This window comes from Manihot esculenta, chromosome 13, assembly GCF_001659605.2.
Source record: "Manihot esculenta cultivar AM560-2 chromosome 13, M.esculenta_v8, whole genome shotgun sequence".
Classification (NCBI taxonomy): domain Eukaryota; kingdom Viridiplantae; phylum Streptophyta; class Magnoliopsida; order Malpighiales; family Euphorbiaceae; genus Manihot; species Manihot esculenta.
In genome coordinates, this window is record NC_035173.2 from 16531225 (window position 1) to 16557496 (window position 26272).

The 26272-nt window shown below is 36.3% G+C and overlaps 2 protein-coding genes across 2 annotated transcripts; both read left to right on the forward strand.

Annotated features, from left to right (window-relative positions):
• Positions 1-8391: 8391 nt before the first annotated feature.
• Positions 8392-12457, forward strand: LOC122721499. Its single transcript, XM_043949339.1, has 5 exons — positions 8392-8526; positions 9116-9295; positions 9830-9931; positions 10120-10187; positions 10330-12457. Exons 1-5 carry the CDS (start codon positions 8392-8394, stop codon positions 12455-12457), a joined length of 2613 nt encoding a protein of 870 aa, XP_043805274.1.
• A 1590-nt stretch (positions 12458-14047) lies between these two features.
• Positions 14048-15903, forward strand: LOC122721500. The gene is made up of 5 exons (XM_043949340.1): positions 14048-14553; positions 14633-14759; positions 14851-15144; positions 15234-15338; positions 15424-15903. Exons 1-5 carry the CDS (start codon positions 14048-14050, stop codon positions 15901-15903), a joined length of 1512 nt encoding a protein of 503 aa, XP_043805275.1.
• Positions 15904-26272: the final 10369 nt, after the last annotated feature.

Below are 26272 nucleotides of genomic sequence, written 5' to 3' on the forward strand. Positions count from 1 at the left end.
CGAATGAATTTAAAATTTTATTAATTTTGGTGTAAAATGATTTTAGTTTTAACTAGAATCAACTTTTATTAAAAAATCACAATACATTAATTATAAAAATTACAAATAATTATAAAATTTATTAAATAACTAAATTTAAATAATTTTGAACATTTTACAAATTATTTCTTCTAATATAAGTGACCATATAAAAATTGCTATTAAATTGAAAAATAAATTAACTAACCTCCACAAATTTGTAGAGATTTATAGCAAAATTGAATATATAATTTTGTAATTGACAGAGATTTGAGAGAGAGATTAAAATTTGAGAAAGAATGAGAGATTGCGGTGAGGGATGGGGTTGGAAAAGATTAAGAAATTGAGGAGAGGGGTGTAATTAGAATTTGAGAGAGATTAAGAGGAGGGATGGGGAAGGGGGACCGGGACCGAGACCGGGGTCTCAAAGACCGCGGTCCTGCATCCTAGTGCCACTTTAAATGGTGCCAAAAGAGTATGGTTGATGCCTCTTTAAGTGGCGCCAGCTTGCCATATCCCTTCATAGCAGAGATTCTCCTTGCCATGAAGAGATAACTCTTTTCATGACAGAGATTCTCTGCCATGAAGAGAGTCGAGGCCTGGCGCCACTTAAAGTGGCGCCAGGCCTCAAGACGTTTCATGGCAGAGAATTTTGCCATGAAGAGCGCTTGGCGCCACTTCCTCGGGTCTCTTTGTAACATCCTCAAACCCATAGCTAGAGTAGTGACATCACTAGGTATGTGTTAGGCTATTTCACTACCAGAGCAAGTGGTATTAGGGGAGGTGCTAGTTTATCCCGAGCTACTTAGGGGAGGTGCTAGCATAACTCTAAGCTGCTAATAACTGAATCATAGAAAACTCAAATAAAGAAACATACATATCTAGAAATAAAGTAGACAGTGTAATTAGCAAGTCGGGAACGAGTCACTTTCGGGAGGTGCTTAAGGTTTCCCGACATGCTTATCACACTGTCTACTTTATTTCTGGATACGTCCGTTTCTTTATTTGAGTTTTCTATGATTCAGTTATTAGCAGTTTAGAGTTATGCTAGCACCTCCCCTAAGTAGCTCGGGATAAGCTAGCACCTCCCCTAATACCACTTGCTCTGATAGTGAAATAGCCTAACCTATACCTAGTGATAACATCCTCAAACCCATAGCTAGAGTAGTGACATCACTAGGTATGGGTTAGGCTATTTCACTACCAGAGCAAGTTGTATTAGGGGAGGTGCTAGCTTATCCCGAGCTATTTAGGGGAGGTGCTAGCATAACTCTAAGCTGCTAATAACTGAATCATAGAAAACTCAAATAAAGAAACGGACGTATCCAGAAATAAAGTAAACAGTGTGATTAGCAAGTCGGGAACGTGTCACTTTCGGGAGGTACTTAGGGTTTCTCGACATGCTTGCTTGAGATGCTTGTTTAAATCCATCATGCTTGCTTAAGTGAAAAGGACTTTTAAAGGCTAAAAGCATAATTTAATAGGTCAATCTATGATTATTGAAAGTTTGAAAACTAAATTGAAACATAGTAAAGAGTTTAGTAGGTTAAAGTGTGAAGATGGATAGTTAAAAGATAAAATTCAGTTTACCCTCCATGTGTCACCTAACTGTGCATGAATGAAATGACAAAGCAAAGTGAAAAAGGGTTTTCTTCTTTCCTTCGTGTTGTCGTAGGTCATTCCATTTTCAAGAAAAAAGAATTGCTTTTCTTTCTCCCACCAAAGCCAAGCAAAAATCTCACCAAATCAACTTCTTCCTTCAACCAAAATTCATGCTAAGATCAAGAGCTAAAGGAAGAGTCATATATTGAAAATATTGAAGAAGAAAAGTTTAGGGTTCCATATACATCAAGCTTGAAAATCAAAGGTGAGCTTAGAAATGTGTAGGAAATAGTATCTTCTCATTTCTTCATGTATGAATTTGAATTATAAAGCTTTAATTTATAATTTATTCAATCCTTCCCTAAGATATAAATTGAACTAGGTGAAGGAACATCAAAGGGAAATGAGATAGCTAGAGAGTAGAAGTGGAAAAGAAAGAGAAATTCAAGAAAGGTTTAGTGTTTGTATAATTTTCTATTTTCCTTGATTCTGTCATGAATAAGTGAAATTAGGGATTGATTTTACTTTCTAAAAATGTTGCTTTGATTGTATAAATATGTTATATGAATGTTAAAATGGTGTTTGAAAGGCTTAGAGTAAAGAAATTTAACATGAGAGCTAAAAGTGCAAACCTGGCAGAATAGGCTGTAACATGGCTGTTTGTGTTAACAACTTCATAAATTACTGTGTATTTATTGAAATTAGGCCTAAGATATATCAAATGAAAGCTGAGACAAAGATCTAAAACTTTCATGAATTGATCAAATTCTGAATCTGTAGGTAAGATAATGAAAATTGCAAGTGAACCTAAACTAGACACAGTGATAGTGCATCATAAATAGAGTGTATTTATTATACCATAACTAATTATGTACTCAGTAAAATTTGTTAAGACCAATTCCAAATGAATTCTAAAATGTATACCTAAAACTTTTTAGAAGACACTTGAGCTTGAATTTGTATGAAAATGCATGAATCTGATATGTTTTGTGATACTATAAACAAGTACTAATACTGGACTGATTAAGACCTTATTAAGCAGCTTTTAAAGAAAAATTCATAACTTAAGCTAGAATGATCATATTTTCATGAATTATACCTTGTTGGAAAGATAAGACATAAATGTACATTTTTTATGAATAAACTGAAGTCAAATTATAACTTTAAACTGATTCAAAAGTTTATGCAATACATGGTAGAATGCAATTTTCTCAAATTAGAATGTTATGTTGACAAAGTTTGGCACTATTTACCATAAGTTTCTTATCTTGTTAACTTTGACATATGATTTATGTATTTTGGAAATGAATTCAAATAACTTCAAATGATATGCATTTACATTGAATTAATAATACTTGGTCCTGGTAAATATAATAGGAGTCAAGGTTAGGTTAAGGGTATGGCATGCCATATAAACATACAGAGTTCGTAGTACTGCTACCGATACATGATCTATATATTTGAGGTTACATATCAGGTACCTCATAAGTACGGTCACAGAGCTCTGCTATCACAGTTTCGGCCTTTGAGCCTACCGTTCGGCACCCTGTGCCTACTGTTATAACTCATTATCTACCTAGTCGACCCTACTATGTGTTTATAAGGGCTGAGAACTTAATTAAGATTGATACTCAATTTTGAGAACTTATCAGTGAATGTTAACATGTCTGCATCTATTTCATGCACTAAGCTATGGTGATTTGCTATAAATAGAAAATGTGCAATAAAGGCAAAAAAAATATGTTTTTATCGAATATAAAGGAAATTTTTGTCGTGCACAAGGATACATATGACACTCATACTTTATACGAAGAAGTTGACAAGTATGCTTTGTATCATGTTAACAATATTTGACTAGCTTGCAATTGTTTACTTGATTATCTATATATGTGAACTTGTTTGCTTTATTTTGTTATTTGTTTGCTATCACCCACTGAGCATTAGCTCAGCGTGTTGGTTTTTACCTCACACAGGTTGTAGATAAACTAGGCACACGGAGTTCATCAGAGATCTATATCAGATATCAAGGCCATTATCATAGCTGGTTGTTTTGAGTATCTGAGTCATAGTACAATTATATTTTGGCATGTACATATTAAATAAAGTGAGTTATAAATATTATATAAATCAAAGAATAGTAAGATGTCAAATAACAGTTGATAATTTTGCATGTGTTTTTCATATGTGCTACAGGTTGAAATATTGATGAAACAAATGAGACTCTACTAAAGTTTTGATTTAAAATCTTACAGTTACTTTAATCACCTTATAAAATTTACTTGAACTACCTAAAACTTGATATTTGCAGATAAAAGAAATTGTTTAGTCTTGATATGTCTAAAAAAATATAATTTGTGACAGTCTTTACTTTATCCACACTTTGATAGGATAAGAGGTGTTATACTATTCATGGCAGAGAATCTCTCTGCCATGAAGAGCATCTGGCGCCACTTAAAGTGGCGTTAGACCTTAACCATTCCTCCTCCATTAAATTATTTTAATATATATATACATATATGAATTAAATTATTTTAATATATATATATATATATATATATATATATAATTAAATTTATATTATGTATCTATATAATCTTTTTATAATTTAAATGGTTAGTAATTTTTTTTAAATAACACATGAAATAATAATTTTTATCGTTCATTTCTAATATTTGATATTTAATATTATTTTTATCATTGATGACTTTTTTTCGCTGATACAAATTTTACCAGTTTTTTTATTTACTAAAATAATTTACATGTTGTATTTTATACTTTTTTTTCCACTTTATTTAAATTAAAAATAATTACTAAACACAATTTCAATTAATAAGATCTTAGGAAAATATTAGTATTTTTCAATTTAACATAACATAATACACATTTTAAAATAAAAAAAATAATATATTAGAAATTGAAAATAATAATAACTAATTACATACATTATAAATTAACTATTTTTTTTTCATATTTCCCGAATTTGCGCCCTTCGATTCATCGTTTAGCGAATTTAAATATTATTTCCCTTTTTTATTCCAAATAATCATACATATTTGCTTCATAACTTATACGTTCACCTCCTCCTGATATCAATATGGCAGTTAATATATTCTTAAAATTATATAATAAATAATTCAATATTAAATTAAACTGTATACGTACCTCTGAATTTTCTATTTTCTCTCTTACAGTATTCTTTTTGCAAAATAGAAATACTATTTTGTAGTTGCATTCAAGTGCAGAATCCAATTTTTCATAAATACGAAAATAAAAATTTACTAAATCAGAATAATTTTCTATTTTGAGTTTTACCTAAATAGTACTTAAAATTTTAAAATAATACAACGGAATTGTTTCAATCAAAATATCAACCATTTCTATGTCACGCATGTTATAACCAGAATAAATTATTTCTTACAAACAATAGTTGAGCCATACAACGTGTTGGAAAAAATTATTCCGACAATCCATTCTTAATTTATAGATTCTTTCTCACATTTTCTTCACTCTATCTTTAATTAACTTACCTTATAAAACTTTTGAAACAACATAAATATGTGCCATGAAGAGTATTAGATGAAAAGAAAAAGAGTGGGAAAGAAGTGGGAGAGGACTCTGCTGCTTAAATAGGCAAGTCTGCACTTCTTTAAGAAGTGCCAGGCTTGGCGCCTATTAAAGAGGCGCTAGAACTAAGGCCTGGTACCTCTTAGGCCTAGCGCCCCCTAAAGAGGCGCTAGAATTGGGGTCTGGTGCTTGTTAAAGAGGTGCCAGGACTAAAGTTTGGCGCTTGTTAAAGAAGCGCTAAGATTAAGGTCTGGCGCCAGTTAAAGAGGTATCAGGCCCTAGTGCCTGCGTAATAAGCGTCACGTAACTTTTCCGACTTCCACCTGACACCTCAATTCTAAATTTCCAATTTTCTTTTTCTCAACCCTAAATTTACAAATAAATTTTCATATAACTCTAAATTGGTAAAAAAGCACGTATAAATATAAAAATGTGAAGAAAGGAATTTTTAAAATAAAGGTTAAAAAGATAAAGTTATGTTCAATAATATAGTATAAATTAGATTCGGTGTTTAGCATAAATAATACTCTTTTTTGTTTTATAATTTTTATTTTTTTATTTTATTCACACAGAAAGATAATTTTTTTTATTAAATTTTTAATTAGACTCATCTTGAAAATATTAAATTTTGTTCAATAATAAAAAAATATTTTAAAAGGTTTTTTAAAAATAAAATAAAATTATAATAATTAATTTATATATTATTATATTTAAAAAAATAAATAATATTTTTAAAATATTTAAAAAAAATAAAAGTTATAAGATAGAAAAAATAATAAAAATCACAACACACAAAGAATAGTAAAAATCACACCACGTTCGTACACGAAATCCATAAGATTAATGTCTTTAATTGGGAAGACTAATCGTGTTTAGCCTATGTTGATTATGAAGACAGGTAGGGTCCATTAAGTAGATTGTCCACACTGCATTTCACGTGATTTTTCTTAGACTATAAAAATTTTATCAGCTTATACAAAAGTGATGGAAGTCAACAACCATGTCGGTTCTTCTCCCTTCATTAATTAATGCATGGTTTTTTCCATCATTAATCTGCTTCACAATCTCTAATTATGACTTAATTAATCACTTTAACTAAGCCAAATTGGGGCTCAGGTTTTATGCAGTCTCGAATCTAAAAATTTAAATCTGGCTGAATTTTATTTTTTTAGTAAAATTTTTAAATTTATTCAGTTTAAATTTTTTTTATTAATATAAATATTAAAAATAAAGTTTTTAAATTGAGAATTAAAATAATTGAAAAAAATTTACATAATATAAAATTTGAAAAATTGAATGAATTTTTCTATCTAATTTTTTTATTTTAATAATTTAACCAATTACCCATATAAATACTATTTAATTTTATTTATATTTATAATTTTTTTTTAAATAAAGTTAATCCAATTCATAACTGATTAAACTCATTTTTTTTCTAGATTTATTTTTTTATATCTAAATAATTTGTAAAAATATTAAATAATTTAAACCATTACTCATAGTATTTTTTTTTAAAAAAAATTAAAATTTATTTTTCATAAATTTAAATAATTTAATATATAATTTCAATCACATAAATAAAAGTAAATAAAAATATTTTTTTAATAATTATTATTAAAAAGTGATGATAAAAAATAAATTTGAATAACTTATCTTATAAATATTTTTAAAAAGAAAAATATTAGTATATTTAAAGTTGAAATATTGAAAATTAAAAATAATTTTTTTGGATTGAAATAAAATGAATAATTTATTATTATAAAAATAATATTTAGTGTTACGATTTTATTTATGAGATAATGATTATAAGTTTTTGAGTTTTTAGAAATTTACTAACTTGTCTTTATACCAGTTATATTAAAATTACACTAATAAAAATATTTTTATATTTTATAAAATTAAGTTATTTAATAATTTATTAAAAAATTATTAGTGAAATTATTTAGACATTAATAAAAAAATAAATAGTATGTATATTTAAATTTATAAGTGTTAAATAATATATATATTTAAAATTGTATCCATTAAACACTACAAAAATCCAACGGAACACTAACGGACTTCACCAACGGATTGAAGTCCGTTAGTGATACTGACGGATTCACCAACGGATTGAAGTCCGTTAGTGATACTGACGGTTTAATCTAACGGATAATTTTAATCGTATTTTCTACCAACGGATGGAACCATCCGTTAGAAATCCGTTAGTGAAATATTAACGGAACCTTTTCCCGTTAGAAATCCGTAAGTGAATTTTTGGAGCCAAATACAAAACCTAAATGAAATCCCCAAATCCTTTGCTTGTAAAATCAAAATCAAAAGCACTCTGAAATCTGAACTTCCCTCCAACTTCTTCTCGGTCGTTCACTGTCGCCGGCATCCATCGTCCTGTGCTATCAACGGTTCGCCGCCATCCACTGTCGCCGGCATCCATCGTCCTGCGCCATCAACTTCTTCTCGGCATCACTGTCCACGTGCTCACTGAAATCTGAACTTGCGTCCAACGGAACGCTCGTTCACTGCCGCAGGCATCCAACGTCCGCCGCCATCAAAGGTTCGCCGCCATCTATTTCAAATTTCCCACTCCACTGGTAGGTTGCATATTTCTTTTGAAATCTAGGAACTACTTGCATGCTTGAATAACTTGAACAGTGTGACTCAGGTTATACATTTTATTTTAGAAAACTAGAGAAATGAAAAGCAACAGAACATATGAACCATGTTAAATGCCTGTAGACTGGGTTATGACAAGTTACTGAAGTTAAAGTGGGTACTTGTTCTGTGCCATGCTATTCATTTGATTAGTGAGCCCTTCCTGTGTTTTAGTTTTGACCAGATGGTAATAAGATAATTTGGAGTTGGATGACATATCTAAACTTGCATAGGGAAGTTAAATATAAATCTGTTCAGACTCTATTTAATGCAGCATGCTTATAATAGTTTGGAATAATGTTGGATTTTACTCCTTAGGTTCATTAAATCCAGGTTGCGTACCAACTTAAACACATCTAATAGACTTGTAATATTAGGCTTGTCATATCCAGGTCGTTGACCAATTAAACATATCCACTAGACTTGTACATATTACTGTAATATTAAACTGAAAATACTATATCCATTCTCTGGTTGAGATATTAAAAGGAAAAATAAGGCTAAAAAGGTTTACACCACCATGTTAGAATCTGAGAAATTAATTTTGGAAGGACCATGAATAGCATTATTTCTATAAGTGGTTGTGGTACCTGCTGTAAAAGGTTTCACATGGTCTGTCTTTTCAGGAAACAACTAGAGGGAATACTCGAAAATCTCAAAGAGAAGCCAGATGTTGGAACTTTGTTGCTGGTAAAGACTCTGGAAAACCTATATTATGAGTTCTATTATTTAATATTTTTAACCATTCTATTCATTCCTTTCTACTTTAGCAGTGAAACCTGCAATAAGTTGTATATCTTAAACTATTTTGAACATATTGGTACATCTACTGTCTAATGTGTTGAAACTTCATCTGTTTGACCATTGTACTGATCTTTGAATTAGATTAAATGACATTAAAATAAAATCTTTGCACCACTTTAACCTTTGCCGTCTTGTCTGTCTGATAATTTGTTTTTCTTGCATCCTAAATAAATTGGATTCTGTTCTGCTTAGTGCAAATTACTATTAGGGGATTCCCTTGAAGGAGTTTTCTCAGCACTTGTCTTGGGGTTCTGGAAAATTTTTTTTCTGAGTATTTGCTAGCTATTACTTGTCTGACTTAGCTTCAAGCAATTAAAATTGGAGTACCTATCCTCTACCTTTCTTTGGTGATGTTAATGAGATGTTAATGCACAGTATGATCAATATTCCTGTCTCAAGAATTCTTTGATTTCAGGATGCCAGTTTTGCATCTGCTAAGTGCTAATGCTACTTTTGTTTCAAAATTTGTGTCCAGGCACTACAACGAACTTTAGAATTTGAGGACGAATTAGCAGAAAAATTTGGAGGCCGCTGTACTAGTAGAGAGATTGGGAATGAGATAGAAGAAATTGGCAGGGACAGTAATAGTCAAACTGTATCAGATATTCGAAAAAAGTACGAAAAAAAGCTTGCAGCTAATCAAGGAGAGCCTGAAGTATATATATTAGTCTTCCTTACAGAGTGATAAAATTTTTTCCTAATTGATATATGATTTGAGTGAAATTGCCATTTTTTATTTGTGCTAGCAGAAGAAGGATGAAATTAAAGATTTATCAGTACCAGGAGCACCAGCAGGTGCATATTTCAAGTGCACCAGCAGGTGCACTGCCAATGTGTGCACCTGCTGGTGCACTTTAATGTGTGCACCTGCTGGTTTCAAGTGCACCAGCAGGTGCACTTTAATGTGTGCACCTGCTGGTTTCAAGTGCACCAGCAGGTGCACAAGGCAAGTGCACATGCAGGAAGGCAAGTGCACCTGCCAAGTGCACCAGCAGGTGCACTTGTGCACCTGCTGGTGCACTTGCCTTGTGCACCTGCTGGTGCACTTGCCTTGTGCACCTGCTGGTGCACTTGGACAAGTGCACCTGCTGGTGCACTTGTGCAACTGCTGGTGCACTTGCCTTGTGCACCTGCTGGTGCACTTGTGCACCTGCTGGTGCACTTGCCTTGTGCACTTGTGCACCAGCAGGTGCACATTTCAAGTAAATATGCTGGTGCACATTTCAAGTGCACCAGCAGGTGCACAAGTGCACCAGCAGGTGCACTTCAAAGTGCCAGAGCAAATGCACAAGTAAATACACCAGCAGGTGCACATTGGCAGTGAAATTGAAATCTAATTGCATTGTGAAATTTTTTTGTTGCATGTGTTTGAATTTACACTAAGTGTGCGTGGATAGGTAGATATTCCAAACATGATGCATTTTTAATATGGATGATGGCTGAATACGTATACTGATTGCTATAATTTCTCATTAACAGCCTAACGAACCTGGTTTTACTGCCCCGCCACCTTCCCCTCCAGTAGAAGATACTGCCATTGATATCAGGCAAGTTCAAATTTATGTTAATATTTAGTTCCAAAATGAATGTAGTTATCAGATTATCATTTTCATATAATGCACAATTTAATTGTTGGTTTTCAGGCTCTGTTCGAAGATAGGGTTTATAAGTTATTTGTTTTCATATCAGCATATTAATTGTAGTTAATATGACTGCTGAACGAAGTTGGATGTATGCTCGTCTCATAGACGGTTTACTAAATCCCAGATATTTAGAGGGTATCAATGAATTTCTAGAGAAAGCTAAGACCTGCACAGAATATTTAAATGGCGATCAGATCCGCTGTCCTTGTAATCGATTTAAGTGCCAGAACCGTAGCTTTCAAGATGAAAATACAGTTAAATATCATTTAATGAAGCATGGTTTTGTTCAAAATTACCTTGTTTGGTATTTGCACGGTGAAACTGAAGTGCATGACGGATATGGTGATACAGATTTAGACATGTCTTATGGTTCTGACAGTGTTAATCACCCAAATTTCAATCGTTTTGAGGACATGGTCATGGATGCAACAAGCTGTCATGTAATGCATAATGATACATATGAGATGCCAAACTCGGCTGCACAGAAACTGTATGATATGTTAAATGCATCTAAGCAACAACTATGGCCTGGCTGTGAAACTCACTCCCAGTTATCAGCTGTTTCACGTTTATTAAATCTGAAGGCGGAACATCATTTCTCAGAACAGTGTTTTGATCAGATTTGTGAACTCATGAAGGAGATGTTACCGAGTGACAATGTCATGACGGACAGCTTTTACTCAACAAAGAGACTAGTCCGAGGATTGGGGCTTCCTGTACAAAAGATACACTGTTGTGCAAATGGTTGTATGATTTTTTGGGAAAATGATAAAGAACTTACACGATGCAAATTTTGTGACCATGGAAGGTTCAAACGCCTGAAGCACAACTTGGGGAAAGGGAAGAGTCAAATACCATACAAAAAGATGTATTACTTCCCCATTACACCACGTTTGCAAAGACTTTATGCGTCATGTGTTACAGCTAAGTATATGACTTGGCACAATGACCATGCAACTGAGAATGGGGTGATGCGCCACTGTTCAGATGCTCCTGCTTGGAAGCATTTCAACCAAACTCATCCAACCTTCGCACTGGAGGCCCGAAATGTCAGACTTGGCCTTTGCACTGATGGATTTCAACCATTCGGTCAATCTGGGCAACAGTATTCTTCATGGCCAGTAATACTAACTCCATACAATTTGCCACCAGGTATGTGTATGAAAGATGAGTACATGTTCCTGACAATTATAATACCTGGTCCCAAGAATCCGAAAGAGAAGCTTGATGTGTACATGCAGCCATTAGTGCAAGAATTGAAAGAACTTTGGGCAACTGGTGTTAATACTTACGATGCTTTCCAACAGAACAATTTTACTATGCGTGCTGCATTAATTTGGACTATAAGTGACTTCCCTGCTTATTCAATGCTCTCAGGGTGGAGCACTGCAGGACGCACTGCATGTCCCTACTGTATGGAAAACACAGATGCATTTACATTACGAAAGGGGGGTAAACAAACATGGTTTGACAGTCATCGGAAGTTCTTGCCTGACGACCACCCTTTCCGTCGAAACAAGACATCTTTTATTAAAAACAAATGTGTATCGAAGTCACCACCGCCAATTAGAACTGGGGAATACTTGCTAAAAGAAATTGAGCAAATTGGGTTGAGGCGGGTTATAGACATTGACAGTCATGAAATAAATTGTCGGCTTTCAAAGATAACTGGTTGGCGTAAGCGGAGCATATTATGGGATTTGCCATATTGGTCTTCAAATTTGATTCGCCACAATCTTGATGTCATGCACATTGAAAAGAATGTATTTGAAAATATTTTTAATACAGTTATGAATGTGGAGGGGAAGACAAAAGACAATATCAAATCAAGGGAAGATTTAAATGAAATATGCAGGAGTCCAGAATTGAAGAAAGATCCAATTAGCGGGAAATATCCAAAAGCATGTTATTGTTTGGATAACCAATCGAAGGTGATACTGTGTGATTGGCTTAAAACACTCAAATTCCCTGACGGATTTGTTTCCAATCTAGGGAGATGTGTTGATAGTCGGAAGCTTAGACTTTTTGGTATGAAAAGCCACGACTGTCATGTTTTCATGCAACGAATTCTTCCTATAGCTCTCAGAGAGTTCTTACCAAATAATGTTTGGCAACCAATAACAGAGCTTAGCAATTTCTTTAGAGAACTCACCTCAACTACACTTACTAATTAGGACATGCAACGGTTACATGAACAAATTCCTGTGATCCTTTGTAAGCTTGAACGAGTTTTTCCTCCAAGTCTGTTTGATTCAATGGAACATTTACCAGTACACCTTGCATATGAGGCATTAATTGCAGGACCAGTACAATATCGGTGGATGTACCCATTTGAGAGGTACACATACTTAATATTTACTTGCACTCCTTACCATGATGAATTACTTAGTAAACATATATAATTTTTGTTTCCACACACTAGGTACTTGAGAAAGTTAAAGAACAATGTTAAAAATAAAGCAAGGGTTGAAGGTTCAATATGCAATGCTTACTTGGTAGAAGAAGCAAGTGCATTTTCTGCTCACTACTTTGAAGCACATGTAATGACCAGACATCGAAAGGTTCCACGCAACTTGCATGAATTTGTATCTGATGATGACATACCAGGTAAATTAAGCATATTCAAATGCACAGGTAGAACTATCGGAAAAGGAAAATCCAGATATATGACTGAAGATGAAATCCAAGCCGCTCAAACATATATTCTATTAAATTGTCCAGAGGTGAAAACATATATTGAGTAAGTATTGGTAGTTATACTAATAGTCAAATACCTCTTATATTGTACACTATTGTTAAACATTACTTGTTTCTTTGTATGTATAGTATTTATGTGGAGCGAGTAAAGTCGACACAACCAAATATCACAGATGCAGCTGTTGATGAAAAACTAGAGAGGGACTTTGTCAAATGGTTTTACAAGTATGCCCATGAATCGCCAAACAATGTACAAAATCAGCTTATGCAAGATGTGGCGAAGGGACCACTCAGAAGTGTCACCACTTTTAATGGGTATTGTGTTAATGGATGTAAATTCAACACAATCAATGGAAATTCAAGTAGTAATTCAATGAATTTTGGTGTATGTATAAAAGGGAGTAATTACAGTTCTGAAGAAAGTGACTACTATGGACAGTTGGTCGAGGTGTTGCGATTGGAGTATCCAGGGCTACCAATTAAGCGGACTGTACTTTTCAAATGTGACTGGTTTGATCCAACACCAAATACGGGCACCAAGGTGCACCGACAGTATAGAATTGTTGATATTAACAATAAGCGTAGATACAGTAAGTACGAGCCATTTGTATTGGCCTCTCAGGCAACACAAGTCGTTTATGCTTCATACCCGAGCAAGCGTCGTGACAAAAATGATTGGTGGGCTGTGATGAAAGTTAAAGGTAGACCCGTTGTTGAACTATCTCAAACGTCTTCAAAGACATATGAACCTTTTCAAGAAGATGACATAGAATATGCTGAAGTAAATATCGATGATATTAATCAACAACACTGCCTCAATGATCCTAGTGAAGGAATGACTGAGATTCATGATGACGTTTCGACAGATGAAGACGAATTCCTTAGTGACCCTGACTCTGATGCAGATGCAGACGGTGATAATGAGTACAATTCATATGAATCAGACTAAATTCATCTATATACTAAAGAAGTTTGGAGTTGTATATTTCTTTTATTACTCAGTGAGTACCTTAATACATTTGTATATATTTAATATAATGTTTATGAACTTTATATTATTTTTGACTATGACATTTTTTGTTTATTCACAGATGAGGGGACGTGGAAGGGTTAGCAAGGCCAGAGGACGGGTTCAACTTCCTGCAAGTGCAAGTCAAGAGGATGCAAATACAGATGACGGACATGAGCATGAGGCGCATATACCACGGGCACCGACGGGACTTGGGGATACGGAACTTCAGATATGGGTTCCACTTGCATCCAGTGTACAGCCATCTCATATAGATCGATCATATACACCAGTTGCACCATCTGCCGATGCACAGCTTCCCCGTCCCCTTCCACCACCTCACCGTCACAGTTTACATCCTCACCACCCTCCTGCAGCTCCACGACCACCGGTATCACATACACATTCACCTCATTCTGCATCCCCTTCTGGTACTGCATCCGCTAGAGGGACAGGATCTGCATCAGCATCTACTCCATCATCTGCTCCTGCATCAGCTGCATCGACCACTGCTGTAGGCGGAACACAGTCATTCAGACAGACTATTTCACTCATTAACAACAAGTAATAATTAATTGTTTATTAATTTACAATATTTTAAATGTTACCATTTACTTACTCTAAAATTATCTTGTTCATGTAGTTTGCATCCGTCGGAGATGTGCAGCCGCAGGATAACTCTGATAGTGAAAGAAAGATTGGTCGAGGAAGGCCACTGTTGGAAGACTGTGCCCAATGAAACCAAGGAGTTTTATTGGCAGGAATTCAAGGTGAAGCATATTTAATTTATCCCAAAAAGTTTATCATCTATTTTTGAACTGTTTAATTACTATCTAATCATAAAATGTAATCTTTTTGCAGAAATACTTTCTATGGGACCAAGCAATTGAGAGCTTGGTAAAAATTGCCTGGCAGAAAAAAGCCGCTGAGCGATACAGGGGCTTAATGTGGGAAATCCGGAAAGGAAAGGCGAAGAATCTTGCAACCCCTGATTATGTTTTGAGGAAGTGGCAGGAAACTTGGAACACTTCTGAATACAAAGAGAAGTGTGAGAAGTTTTCTGCCAATAGGCGCAGTGAGGCTGGAGGTTCAGGATCTGGCATTTCCAGGCACGCATGCGGTTCTGTTTCACAGTACACCCACCAGCGGAGGATGGTATTTCTTATAACTTTTATTTTATAATTATCTTCTTATAAATATTTTGGTTCGATGACAAATGCTACAATTCTTATAATTGGTAACAGAGGGAAAGACTAGGCAGAGAACCACATCCGCATGAGCTTTTTGAGGCCACACATAAGAGAAAGGGGACGGAGGAGTTTGTTGATGCCAGATCAAAAGCTATTTATGTAAGTTCATCTTAAATGTAGTTATTAACAATTTTGATTGACGTAAATTGTTTTACTTATATGTTACTTTAAAATTATAATGCAGGATAAATACGTAGAGCTGAAGGAGGCTGCTACACATCAACAGGAGGGAAGCAATGAACCAACGCCCATAAATGAGGCCCAACTGTACTACGAAGCGGTTGGTGGACAGAAAAAGAGTCGAGTTTATGGGTTAGGGTCCCAGGCCTCAGCATATTTTCATGAGCCAGCTCATTGTTCTGCATCATACACGTCTGCACCCCCAGTGGATCCTCCTACAATTGAAACAATGAACAGGATGCAGAATAAAATTGATCGGCTAGAGACAGAGAATAGTCGAATCACCACAAGACTGGACGAGTTGCAGACGTTTATGCATAGGATGATGGCACAACAGAGTATTGGGACATCCACTCAGACATCTGGTCCTACGCCACCTCCAGCTCCGTCTCCACAGCAGCGGCGTGATGATGCTCCTGTCATTGGTGATCATCATACAGATAGTGATGATGATACAGATGATGAGCTAGCTAGTTTAGTTTAGTATGTACATTTTGTTATGACCACTTTATAATTTTTTTTCCAACATATAATTGTAGTACAAATTCATTACGTTCTTTATATATTTTAATGAGTAATTTAGTTTTGTCTGTTTATAGTATTTTTATTATATGAATATACAAATGGATGTATATGAATGCACAGGGTACAGGTACAGATGCATGTATATGAGTGTACAGGATATAGATGGATGTGGATGTATATGATTGTGGATGTGGATGTGGATGTATATGAATATACAGGGTGCAGATGGATGTATATGGATGTATATGTACAGTTACGGGGTAGGGGTAGGGATGTGTAATTCTGTATTTTTATTCACTAACGGATTAGTAACCAAACATCCGTCACTGTCACCAACGGAAAATTCCGTTGGTGATCCGTCACTGTCACCAACGGAAAATTCCGTTGGTGATCCGTCACTGTCACCAACGGAATTTCCGTTGGTGATCCGTCACTGTCACCAACGGAATTTCCGTTGGTGATCCGTCACTGTCACCAACGGAAAATTCCGTTGGTGATCCGTCACTGTCACTCACGGGTACAAATTTCCGTTGGTAATTAAAATTACCAACGAGAATTTTCCCGACGGATTTAGTCCGTCATAGATCCGTTGGTGATCCGTTTCACCAACGGAATTTCAGTAATTACCAACGGAATTGTCCGTTGGTAATTATGAAATTTCTTGTAGTGCTTGATCTCACTGTGAATCGGTCGCTGATTTTATATTCTCTAGCAACATCTAATTTGTTAAAAAAATAAAAATAAAATTTAGGATAAATTTATGAAATTAATTAATTCATTTTATTTTAAAAATATTCAATAAAATAATTTAATATTTTTTAAAATTTAACCCTATAATCCAATTACAAAAACAGTTAGTTGCTTTAAATTATTTAATATGATATAATCCTTATAAATTTTAATTATATATATTATTTAATTTTTATAATTTTAAATATTTATATTATTTAATTATTCAATTATAAAACTAAAATAAATTTACTAACGATTTTTTTATCAAAAGACTAAAAATTTTAATTTTACAAAATATAATTAATCTCTTTTGATTTGTAGCTGTCTTTCTCAATAATCCTGTCTCCAAATTTTAACTCTGAAGTTCTGTTCTTAACAACGCAACAGATCTTACAGCCAACAACATTGTCATATAATTTTCTGTCATGTTTCTCTTCATTAACGTAAGTGAAAGCAAAAAATTTCTCCTCTAAGTTGTCTATTGCCAAGTGTGTATAAACACTCCAGTTAGAAATTTTTCTTTTTATTGTATGCTGGTAGCAAGTCTTGATTGTCAATTTGAAAATCAGAAAATTTAAAATTTTATTATTTTTTCATAACATATAAAATACATGTCTTATCCTCATGTGAAAATTTCTAATTCATACTATAAATTAGACTAAATTAGGGGTTATTAATCTAGTCGGAGCAAAAGGAATATTCGACCATGTTCGATCAAAAAGAACTCGGCTTATTATTAATTCAGCTTCTTTTCGATTTGAAACCCATGAAATACAATCATCGATTCCACCCTCCGTACGAAATTTTAAATGTTCATGCTATGATAATTCTGATCTAATGTGTGTCAAGGGAGGCATGACCTTAGCTGGCTAAATATTAAATGAGCCAACTATATATTATAATTGAGCCGTCTAAAAAGCTTGTCAAATGTACAATCGTTCCCTCTAAAAGAACATTTCACAGGTTTATGACATACGGACATAGATATATACACCCCAATCATTCTCGAAACAGGATCATCTTTTTTATTTTGTAAAAACCACCATTATTTATTTGCATTTAAAACCTTAGTATCTCTGAAAACACATCATCCAACTCTATTACTGCCGTCGTTCAATATCTCAACTATTATTCTTAAAGCCTAATCACCCTTCATATATATCATCCCGGATCTCACATTCATCAACTTTTAAAATATTTTTAAATGCACTAAAAAGAATCTATAAGTTATCTAGCAAATATGTATGGTATAAGAAAAAAAAAACCTAAAAACACATTGAAATGCATGTTAGCATAAAAGCATGAATAGAAAGTGATTAGAAGGTACAAATACATTAATCAAAATAGTAGTTATTAATTTAATATATTTAATTAAAAAATTACTATTTAATCCTTATAGTATGTAAAAATTCATTGCTTAATCCTTCAGTTTTGAAAAATATATTAAAACATCTCTAAAGTTTTAAAAAGTTTACTAATTAGTTTCTCTTGATTTTTACCGTTAGTGTTTGAGAAAAGTCTAAAATCCATTTAAAACAAAGAGACTAATTAATAAATCTTTTAAAACTTTAAATATATTTTACTATATTTTTCAGAACAAAATGACTAACTATTAATATGGCTGAAATAAGACTGTGCTGCGATTGGTCAATCTGCAAGAAAAATAAAGCGAGGTGATGGGTGCCTATGATAGCCACTCCAACACACAAGTCAGTAAACTGGAAAATGGTAAGTGTAATATAATGCTTTGAACTCAAGAGTAATTGTGTAAGAATGCGTACATTGATCTCTGTATTCATCTGTTTTTATATTATAAGAAAATGGAATTGGTTATCATATCTCATGGAAATCCGACTAGTACCGACTAGTATAAATGGGATCCTACAGTTATAGGTGTAATGGGGATCTACTGGATTGCATTTTCTAACGGTAACTTTTCATGGAGCCCCGCCCTATAGTTGAGAGGGTGAGTCTTGACGAAGAGTTGAGACCTACGGTGCCCGGGTCTTCTTTTCTATCAGTGGACCGAGTATCATCTGATCAGACCCATGCCGCATGGTCCTATCTTCAAGTATCAACTCATGGCCTACTTTGGGTGATTGTTGTGCTATATCAGAAGTCCCCCTGCTGGTCTTTGATTTTTCATATTCGAAGGTGACATTTGTCTTTACTATTTGAGGCACATGGATTGTTTAGATTGGCCTTCCATACTCGCGTCGTTTTGCCTGCTCCTGATCATAAATGTCAATTACCTTGTTTCTCGAGCTGCATTCAAAATTTGCCAGTGAAGCCATTGTATAAAAACCCTTCTTCTCCTCCAAATATCACTTTTGCCTATAACTGACATCTTTGCTTTAGAAAATACTCAACCATGACGCTCGCCCAACTATCGCCAAATAAGACTTATAACAAATTCTAAAGAATTGTTAAGTGGGGTTAATACCCAACCAAATATCTGGTAGTCTCTACCTCTTGCTATAACTTAAACAGACTCGTTAACGAGATAAACACTCGATGCGGATACCTACCTTATGGCCTGTCATAAAATGCCTTAGTTAGCGGAAATAACACCTGGTCATAGGCCTAGTGGATACCCGTCTTGTGGTCTAAGCATATAATGCCTTAATTAATGGGACTAACACCCGGTCATTAGCCTGGCAGATACTCACCTTGTGGCCACAACATAAAATGCCTTATTTAGCGGGACTAATACCCAGTTATAGGCTTGGCGGCTACCCGCCTTTTGGCTTGGGCATAAAATACATTGGTTAGTGGGACTAAAACCCTGTTATGAGCCTGGCGAATACCCGTCTTGTGGCCTCAGCATAAAAATGCCTTAGTTAGCGGAACTAACACCTAACCATGGGCCTTGCGGATACCCGCCTCGTGGTCTTGGCATAAAATACATTAGATAGCGGGACTAACACCCGATTTATGAGCCTGGTGGACATCCACCTTGTAGTCATGGCATAAAATGCCTTAGTTAGCGGGACTAACACTCGATTTATGAGTCTGGTGAATACTCGCCTTGTGGCCTTGGTATAAAATGTCTTAGTTAGCGGGATTAACACCTAGTTTATAAGCCTAGCAGATACCCGCCTTATGGCCTTAAAATAAAATTCCTTAGTTTAGCGAGATTAACATCCAGTTTATGAGCCTAGCGGATACTCGCCTTGTGTCCTAGGAATAAAAATGACTTAGTTAGTGAAACTAACATTTGGTTTATGAGCCTGACGGATACCCGCCTTATAGCCTTGGCATAAAATGGCTTAGTTAGCGGGACTAATATCTGGTTTATGAGCCTGGCGAACATCCGCCTTATGGTCGTGGCATAAAATGCCTTAGTTAGCGGAACTAATACCCGGTTTATGAGCCTAGCAAATATCCACCTTGTGACCTTAGCATAAAATGTTTTAGTTAGCGGAATGATAAGTCCAAATTTAGACCATTTTATTATGTTGTTATTAATGTTAATTTGCTCTTTTTCTACCTAATTTTGTGGTTTTGATCTTATTTTGCAGAAAATAGTGTAAAGAGGTAATTTGGAGAAAATACTCTTAAAACTGCCTAAAAGAGGATAAAAGAGAACAAGTAGTTTGCCCAAGTGAAGTTGCAGCTGAAGTGAAGCCAAATAAGGAAAGTGCCAAATAAGGAAAATGCAGTAGCGAAGATAAATAAGGAAAGCGCAGTCAGCAGAGTAATTTGAATTCAAATTTCAAATATTCCTTCCCTTATTTAAAATGTGAAGACACCTCAGCATTCAGTTCTGCCTATTCAGGAAGTCAAATCTCAAGAAGATGCACTTGCCTCTCAAGCATTCAAAATTCAAAATTCGAAATTCAAAATAAGGCTCCACCTCACAAGGAAATTTAGGGCAACACTCTTCTCCTCTTACTTTGGGATCAAGCAAGCCACATGCCTATATAAGAGCATCAACAAGCGCCGGCCACACCTCTCTCCCAATTTAGATTCGGCCGCACGCCTCCAAGCTCTTCCAAGCCTTCAGTTCTTCTTCTCTTCTCCTCTTTCTTTTTATTTTTGGTTTTGTTTCAGCCATGAGTGGTTGAAACTCTTTTTTCTAGTTGAAGATTAGGTGAAACTTTAGTTGTCTTATGGATTGGGAGATCTGAACATACATTGTTTACCTTTTATTTTTCAGTATTTAAGTAATTTCATGCTTAATTCCATTATTGCTTTGTTGTTTAGATCTACATTGATTCTTGATTGCAAAGTAATAATTTGTTAGTTTGGATAGTTTTAAGTCCGTAATTGCTTGGATTATTCAAACATAAGTAACTCTTGGTGTAAAAACTAAGGAAATTGCATGATCTAGCGATATCACCATATGTTTGGGTAGCTAGAATTAGGTCTCTCTATCTCTTAATGCAATTGACAGTTGTTAGATGCCAAAGGCCCAAGGACGTTCCTTGGCAACTTGTTGATTAGGAATTAATTATAGGACGTTCTCTAATTGATTTATGCTTAAGGAGGGATATGGTGGTGAGAAGCGTCTTCCATCTCCATAACTAATTTATTGAATCAAACAAAGGAACCTAAGTATCAATGATCAATCCCAACGCCTGAAGTGGATCCAATTCTTCAACTAGAGCTTCTCTCATATTTGAATTCCTTTACTTTAATTATTTGCTTTATTTTATTGCTTTCAGTATTAGTTTAACTCAATCAATCTTAAAACCCCCCTTTTTTATTTTACTTTTGTAATACCCGGCTCGTTCAGGCATCGAAATTCCTCCCGTCAGGTGGAATCTCGGATGTCGAATTCGTTTTGCGGGGCATTGCACGAGACACTGACGGTTTTACAAGGTTTTAGCAAGGTTTTCTAAAATGGTTTTAAGTGTTTTATGGTGTTGAAAGGAAAGGGAATGAGTTGTGAAGAGAAAAGACCAAGGAGGTAGACTGCAGGTTCGGCCGCCGAAGGTAATGTTCGGCCGCCGAAAGTGCTATAGGTTCAGCTTCCGAAACTTCACGTTAGGCCGCCGAACGTTGCATGGTTTTGCATGCAGTTTCGGCAGCCGAAGGAAGGGCGGTTGGCCACCTATTTAAGCCCCGTTGACTGGCCATGGAGGGTGCTGGAAGCTCTCTTTGTGGTCAAGGTGGGGTTTAGGTTCTCCTTGGATGTTTTCATGATGTTTTCCTCCAAGATTGCAAAGTTTTCATGAGTTTTCACTTGGGTTTGAAGGGTTTGAGTAAAAAGAGGAAGTTGTGGAGCTTGAAGCTTGAGGAGCTTGGTTTCTCCATGTTTTGAAGCTAGGATCACACCAGCCAAGAGGTAAGTGTGGATCCATATGTTTGATATGGAGGGAAAGGGAAGAGTTGCATGGTGAGGTGTAAAAGGAGGTTTTTTAGGGTTTTTATGCATGAGTATGTTTATGTGTTAGGGGTGTTGTTTGTTGGGGTGTTTAGGTAGTTTTGGACCCCTTTGTGCATATAGTTGCGTATATGCTTGTTATGTGTGTTGAGATGCATGTTGAGTGAGGTTTGGGGGAAGTTGAGTATGAGGTGAGCGAGGTTCTGCCTAACTGGAGAACCCAGCTTCGGCCGCCGAAAGAGGGTTCGGCCGCCGAACGTGTTGAGGAGGTGGTTTCGGCTGCCTAAACCTGCCCCCGAAGGATTGGACTTTCGTCTCTGGAGGGAAGGTTCGGCCGCCAAAGGTGCCGCCGAAGGTGGAGACTTTCGTCTCTGGAGTATGGTTTGGCCCCCGAAGCTTGCCCCCGAAGGCGTCGGCCGCCGAAAGAGGAGATTCGGCCGCCGAAAGTATGTGAGTTTCATCTCTGGACAGGGCATTCGGCCGCCGAACCTGCCGCCGAATGTGTTCTGTTTAGCTGTTCTTTTGCATGCTTTGTGTGCTTGTTTCAGGAGCTTTTAGAGGGTTTTTGGGAAGTTGGTTGTGAGTTAATACGAGTATGGTTGACACCTCATTCGAGTCCATTTGTGTAGGATTGGACCCGACAGTTCAGGGAGGTCGTCAAGATTAGCAGTTGCAGAGTCAGTACAGTTTCTGCCAGAGGAGCAGAGGTGAGTAGAACTAAACTTAATATTTTCTATTCAACTAACAGAATGTTTGAGCATAGTTCATGCATCATGGATGCCATGAGATGTATTAGGGTGATTGCATTAGAATCACGAATATGGTGTATTGCATTATCATTGTTTATGAGGATTGGACCAAGGCGACATCAATAGCCCGTCGAGGGAGTTTTGAGGTCATGTCTAATCCAAGATGTGGAATGTTTGAGTTGTGATGCATTTTCATATAAAGCGTATGAATGAACTGTTTTCCATGTTTCTACTCACTGGGCTTTATAGCTCATCCCTTTCCCTTAATCCCAGTTTTGTAGGTACAGGGTTAGCTGGGAAGGCAGAAGCATCAGCGTGATGGCGCCAGTATGCTTATGTCATAGATTAGAGTGGACATGATGTAACTTAAAGAGATATGTATTAGAGATGTATAGCTGATCAGTTAAGATGCTTAAGGAATAGTATGTGCTTTGCCTATCGTATGTTTTATCCCTTGTGTATGCATGTATCCTGTTTTCAGGTTCTTGATGAGAAATGAGTCAAACCAGGCTTAATAGATGTTGTGTTTCCAAAACCCAGTGAATGATAACTGTGCGGGAAGATAGGGTTTAAGTCCCTTGACCCAAGACCAGTGCAGAGGGAAGATCAGGTTTGATTCCTGTGACCTATAAGAGGCCATGCGAGAAGACCAGGTGTGATTCCTGTGACTCTATGGTAGCCAAGGTTAACTGATGATATGCTGACCCTACAGAGTGGGTTCTATGTTTCAGAACATAGTGCATGGAGGTTACTTGGTAGAGTATCACTGGTTTAGCCCTGAGGGCTATTTCAGATTGAGATGTCTGATGTTTTAAAGGTTAAGTCTGGTAATTTTTTAAAGAAAAGTTAGGAGTCGAGTTGGATCATGTATGGGATTTTATTAGGTACACAGAGTTCATAGCAGGCTTACTACGGGTCCCGGCGGCCTTAAGCCGATCTGGATCCTAGTGCCGAGCACTTTGGGCCGTTACAGCGAGGTACCGGTTTCCGGGGTGTTACAGATGGTATCAGAGCAGGTTGGTTCATATGATCGGACCTATAGGGTATGAGCCCTAGGTTATGATCGGACCTACAGATGGTCTCAGAGCATAGGGCCTCTTAAGTACGGTGTGATGAGCATTTTTGTTCAAGGATTAGAGATATCCCACATCGGAAAGAGGTTGGTTTAGATGTTCTAGGAAGGCAAGCACACTAAGTAAACTCATGTCCACTAGGATAAGAAAGTTAAGTTTGTTGAGGATGATGTGATATGCCATGAATATATGCATGTGCATAAATGTTGTACTTCGTATGCATGTATACCTTTTGTAGGTTCATGTGTTTTCATATGAACTCTATGTGTGCTACTGATTGTTTCTTGTGTGTTGTTCTTCAGGAGAGCTAAGATGAGTGATGCTGGTTACTTTGTGGAATCAGATCCGTCTGAAGAGTCTTTTGAGGAACTTAGAGAAGGAATAGATCTAGGAAGAATGGCAGGAAACAGGAGAGAGACAGGAAGAGAGGTGCAAAGAAAGGATGTAGGTATACAGGTGAATTTGAATGAAGAGGTTTTAGAGGATGCTCAGACCAAGGACTCTAGGATAGGAGAGAATGAACCCTCCACTTGGAGTACAGCTACCGCGAAAGGAGTGATGTGGGGGAGAACCAGTAAGAAAAAGGTTAGAGGCTTGAGACGGTCAAAGAAAAATAAGAGTCTAGGTTATGATGTTGGTGCAAGTTCTGGTAGAGGCAGAGCAAAATGTTTGAGGTGTGGAAGGTTGCATAAGGGAGTTTGTCTTGTTGGTACGACAGGATGTTATAGGTGTGGACAGGAGGGACATGTGATGCGTGAGTGTCCTTTTGCGCCCCAGTTGGTTCAGTCTCAGGGAGCAGATACAGATAGAGCAGCTCAGGCTGATAGGCAAGGAGGAGAGGCTGACACATCTGACACCTCTGTGCCAGGTATGCGATATGTGTTTGTGTGAACGATAGTAGGATATCAGTTGGTTATATGTGATAAAAGTCAGTAAGATTGAGCAGAAAAGAATACATAAGAGTAAGACTAAGTTCAAAAAGAGGTTAGAGCCAGTCTACGATTAGGTGGACGTTGAGGCAGAGGAAAGGGTCAGCCGTTTCGTTAGGAGGTTTCCTAGAGAAGTTCAATGAGCGTTAGCTTGGATCTTCATCCTGACTTACTAGGAGGCTAACACATCGAATACGGCGACGTGAGGTACGTTCGTGTGTAAGTATTCGGATGTGTATGTTGGTTATGTTAGACCCCAGTGTTTCACTTTCCTTGTTGTTGTGCGCTGTTGGTAGGATGGGTTTGATGACTTCTGGGCTTAGAGTGTGTTTCTTGGGTCAGTGGACCTAAGTGTATGATCCATCTGAAGCAGAGTCAGTCCGTTCAGTTCAGAGTTTGTGGTGAGTAGATGCGATCCAGTTGACCTTATGGTTCTAGAGTTGACTGTGTGATGTCATTCTAGGGCGGATTGGCTAGTTACTCACAATACTACCTGTGTCAGCAGCGACAAGGTAGGAGAGTTCAGGGTATAGGATGGATCGGTGGTAGTCCTGTAGAAGGACAGTGTAGAGAGGTGCCTAGAAGTTGCTGTCAGCCCTACAGGCACAGTTATTCAGGAAAGGTTATCAGAGGGTTGTTTTCGCTCTTGTGAGTAAGTTGGTCAGGATGGGGAATCAGCCTCAGTGCCATTGCTAGTGGATACTAGCATACTGTCAGGTTTACCATCTGTTAGGAAATTAGAGATAGGAGTGAAAATGGTATCTGGACGCAGAACCAATTCTTTCTTTCCTGTCCCTACAGAATGGCACCTGCAGAGAGAGCTAAGAGTTAGCAGAATAGTGGAAAGTTTGGATAGATAAGGTTTTATCTGACTTCGTACTTCACCCTGGAATGTTTCCAGTGTTGTTGTGGGAAACGAAGGATGATTCCTTAAGAGTTGATTGTTACAGATTAGTTTTAAGGTTGATGATCTACTAGCTGTTCTAATTAAGTTGATTGGCTTTACAGATTGGTATGAGCAGAGATTCAGGTAGAATCCGTTGAGAGTCAGCAGCAGTAGCCTGTTGAGAGGTAAGTAGGAGTACAGATTGGAATTAGGAGTACAGATTGGTCTCTGTTGCGAAGTAAAGAGTGAGAGTTTCACAAAGAGATTAGTTTAGGTAAGATGAAAAGTGAAGAGTAAGAATCAGAGTAGCGCAGGGAAAGCTGTGGAGTTCAGAAAAAGATTAGGATACTACTTCTGGAGTATGGACTCAGATCAGGAAAGTAAAGTTTCAGAAATTCTCTTTGTGAAGAGAAGTGTTAGGCTTTACTTGCCTGTTATATGTTTGTTTTGTTTTGAACATTCGGGGACGAATGTTGTTATAAGGGGGGTAGATTGTAATACCCGGCTCGTTCAGGCATCGAAATTCCTCCCGTCAGGTGGAATCTCGGATGTCGGATTCGTTTTGCGGGGCATTGCACGAGACACTGACGGTTTTACAAGGTTTTAGCAAGGTTTTCTAAAATGGTTTTA

Excerpts from the sequence above, each read along its gene's own strand:
- LOC122721500 (XM_043949340.1), top strand. The coding sequence starts at position 14,048 with ATGACATTTTTTGTTTATTCACAGATGAGGGGACGTGGAAGGGTTAGC. Across the intron at positions 14,554-14,632 it reads ATTTCACTCATTAACAACAA|TTTGCATCCGTCGGAGATGT; the intron begins GTAATAATTAAT and ends TTGTTCATGTAG. Across the intron at positions 15,339-15,423 it reads CCAGATCAAAAGCTATTTAT|GATAAATACGTAGAGCTGAA; the intron begins GTAAGTTCATCT and ends ATTATAATGCAG.
- LOC122721499 (XM_043949339.1), top strand. The coding sequence starts at position 8,392 with ATGAATAGCATTATTTCTATAAGTGGTTGTGGTACCTGCTGTAAAAGG. Across the intron at positions 9,932-10,119 it reads GTGCCAGAGCAAATGCACAA|CCTAACGAACCTGGTTTTAC; the intron begins GTAAATACACCA and ends TCTCATTAACAG. Across the intron at positions 10,188-10,329 it reads GATACTGCCATTGATATCAG|CATATTAATTGTAGTTAATA; the intron begins GCAAGTTCAAAT and ends TTTTCATATCAG.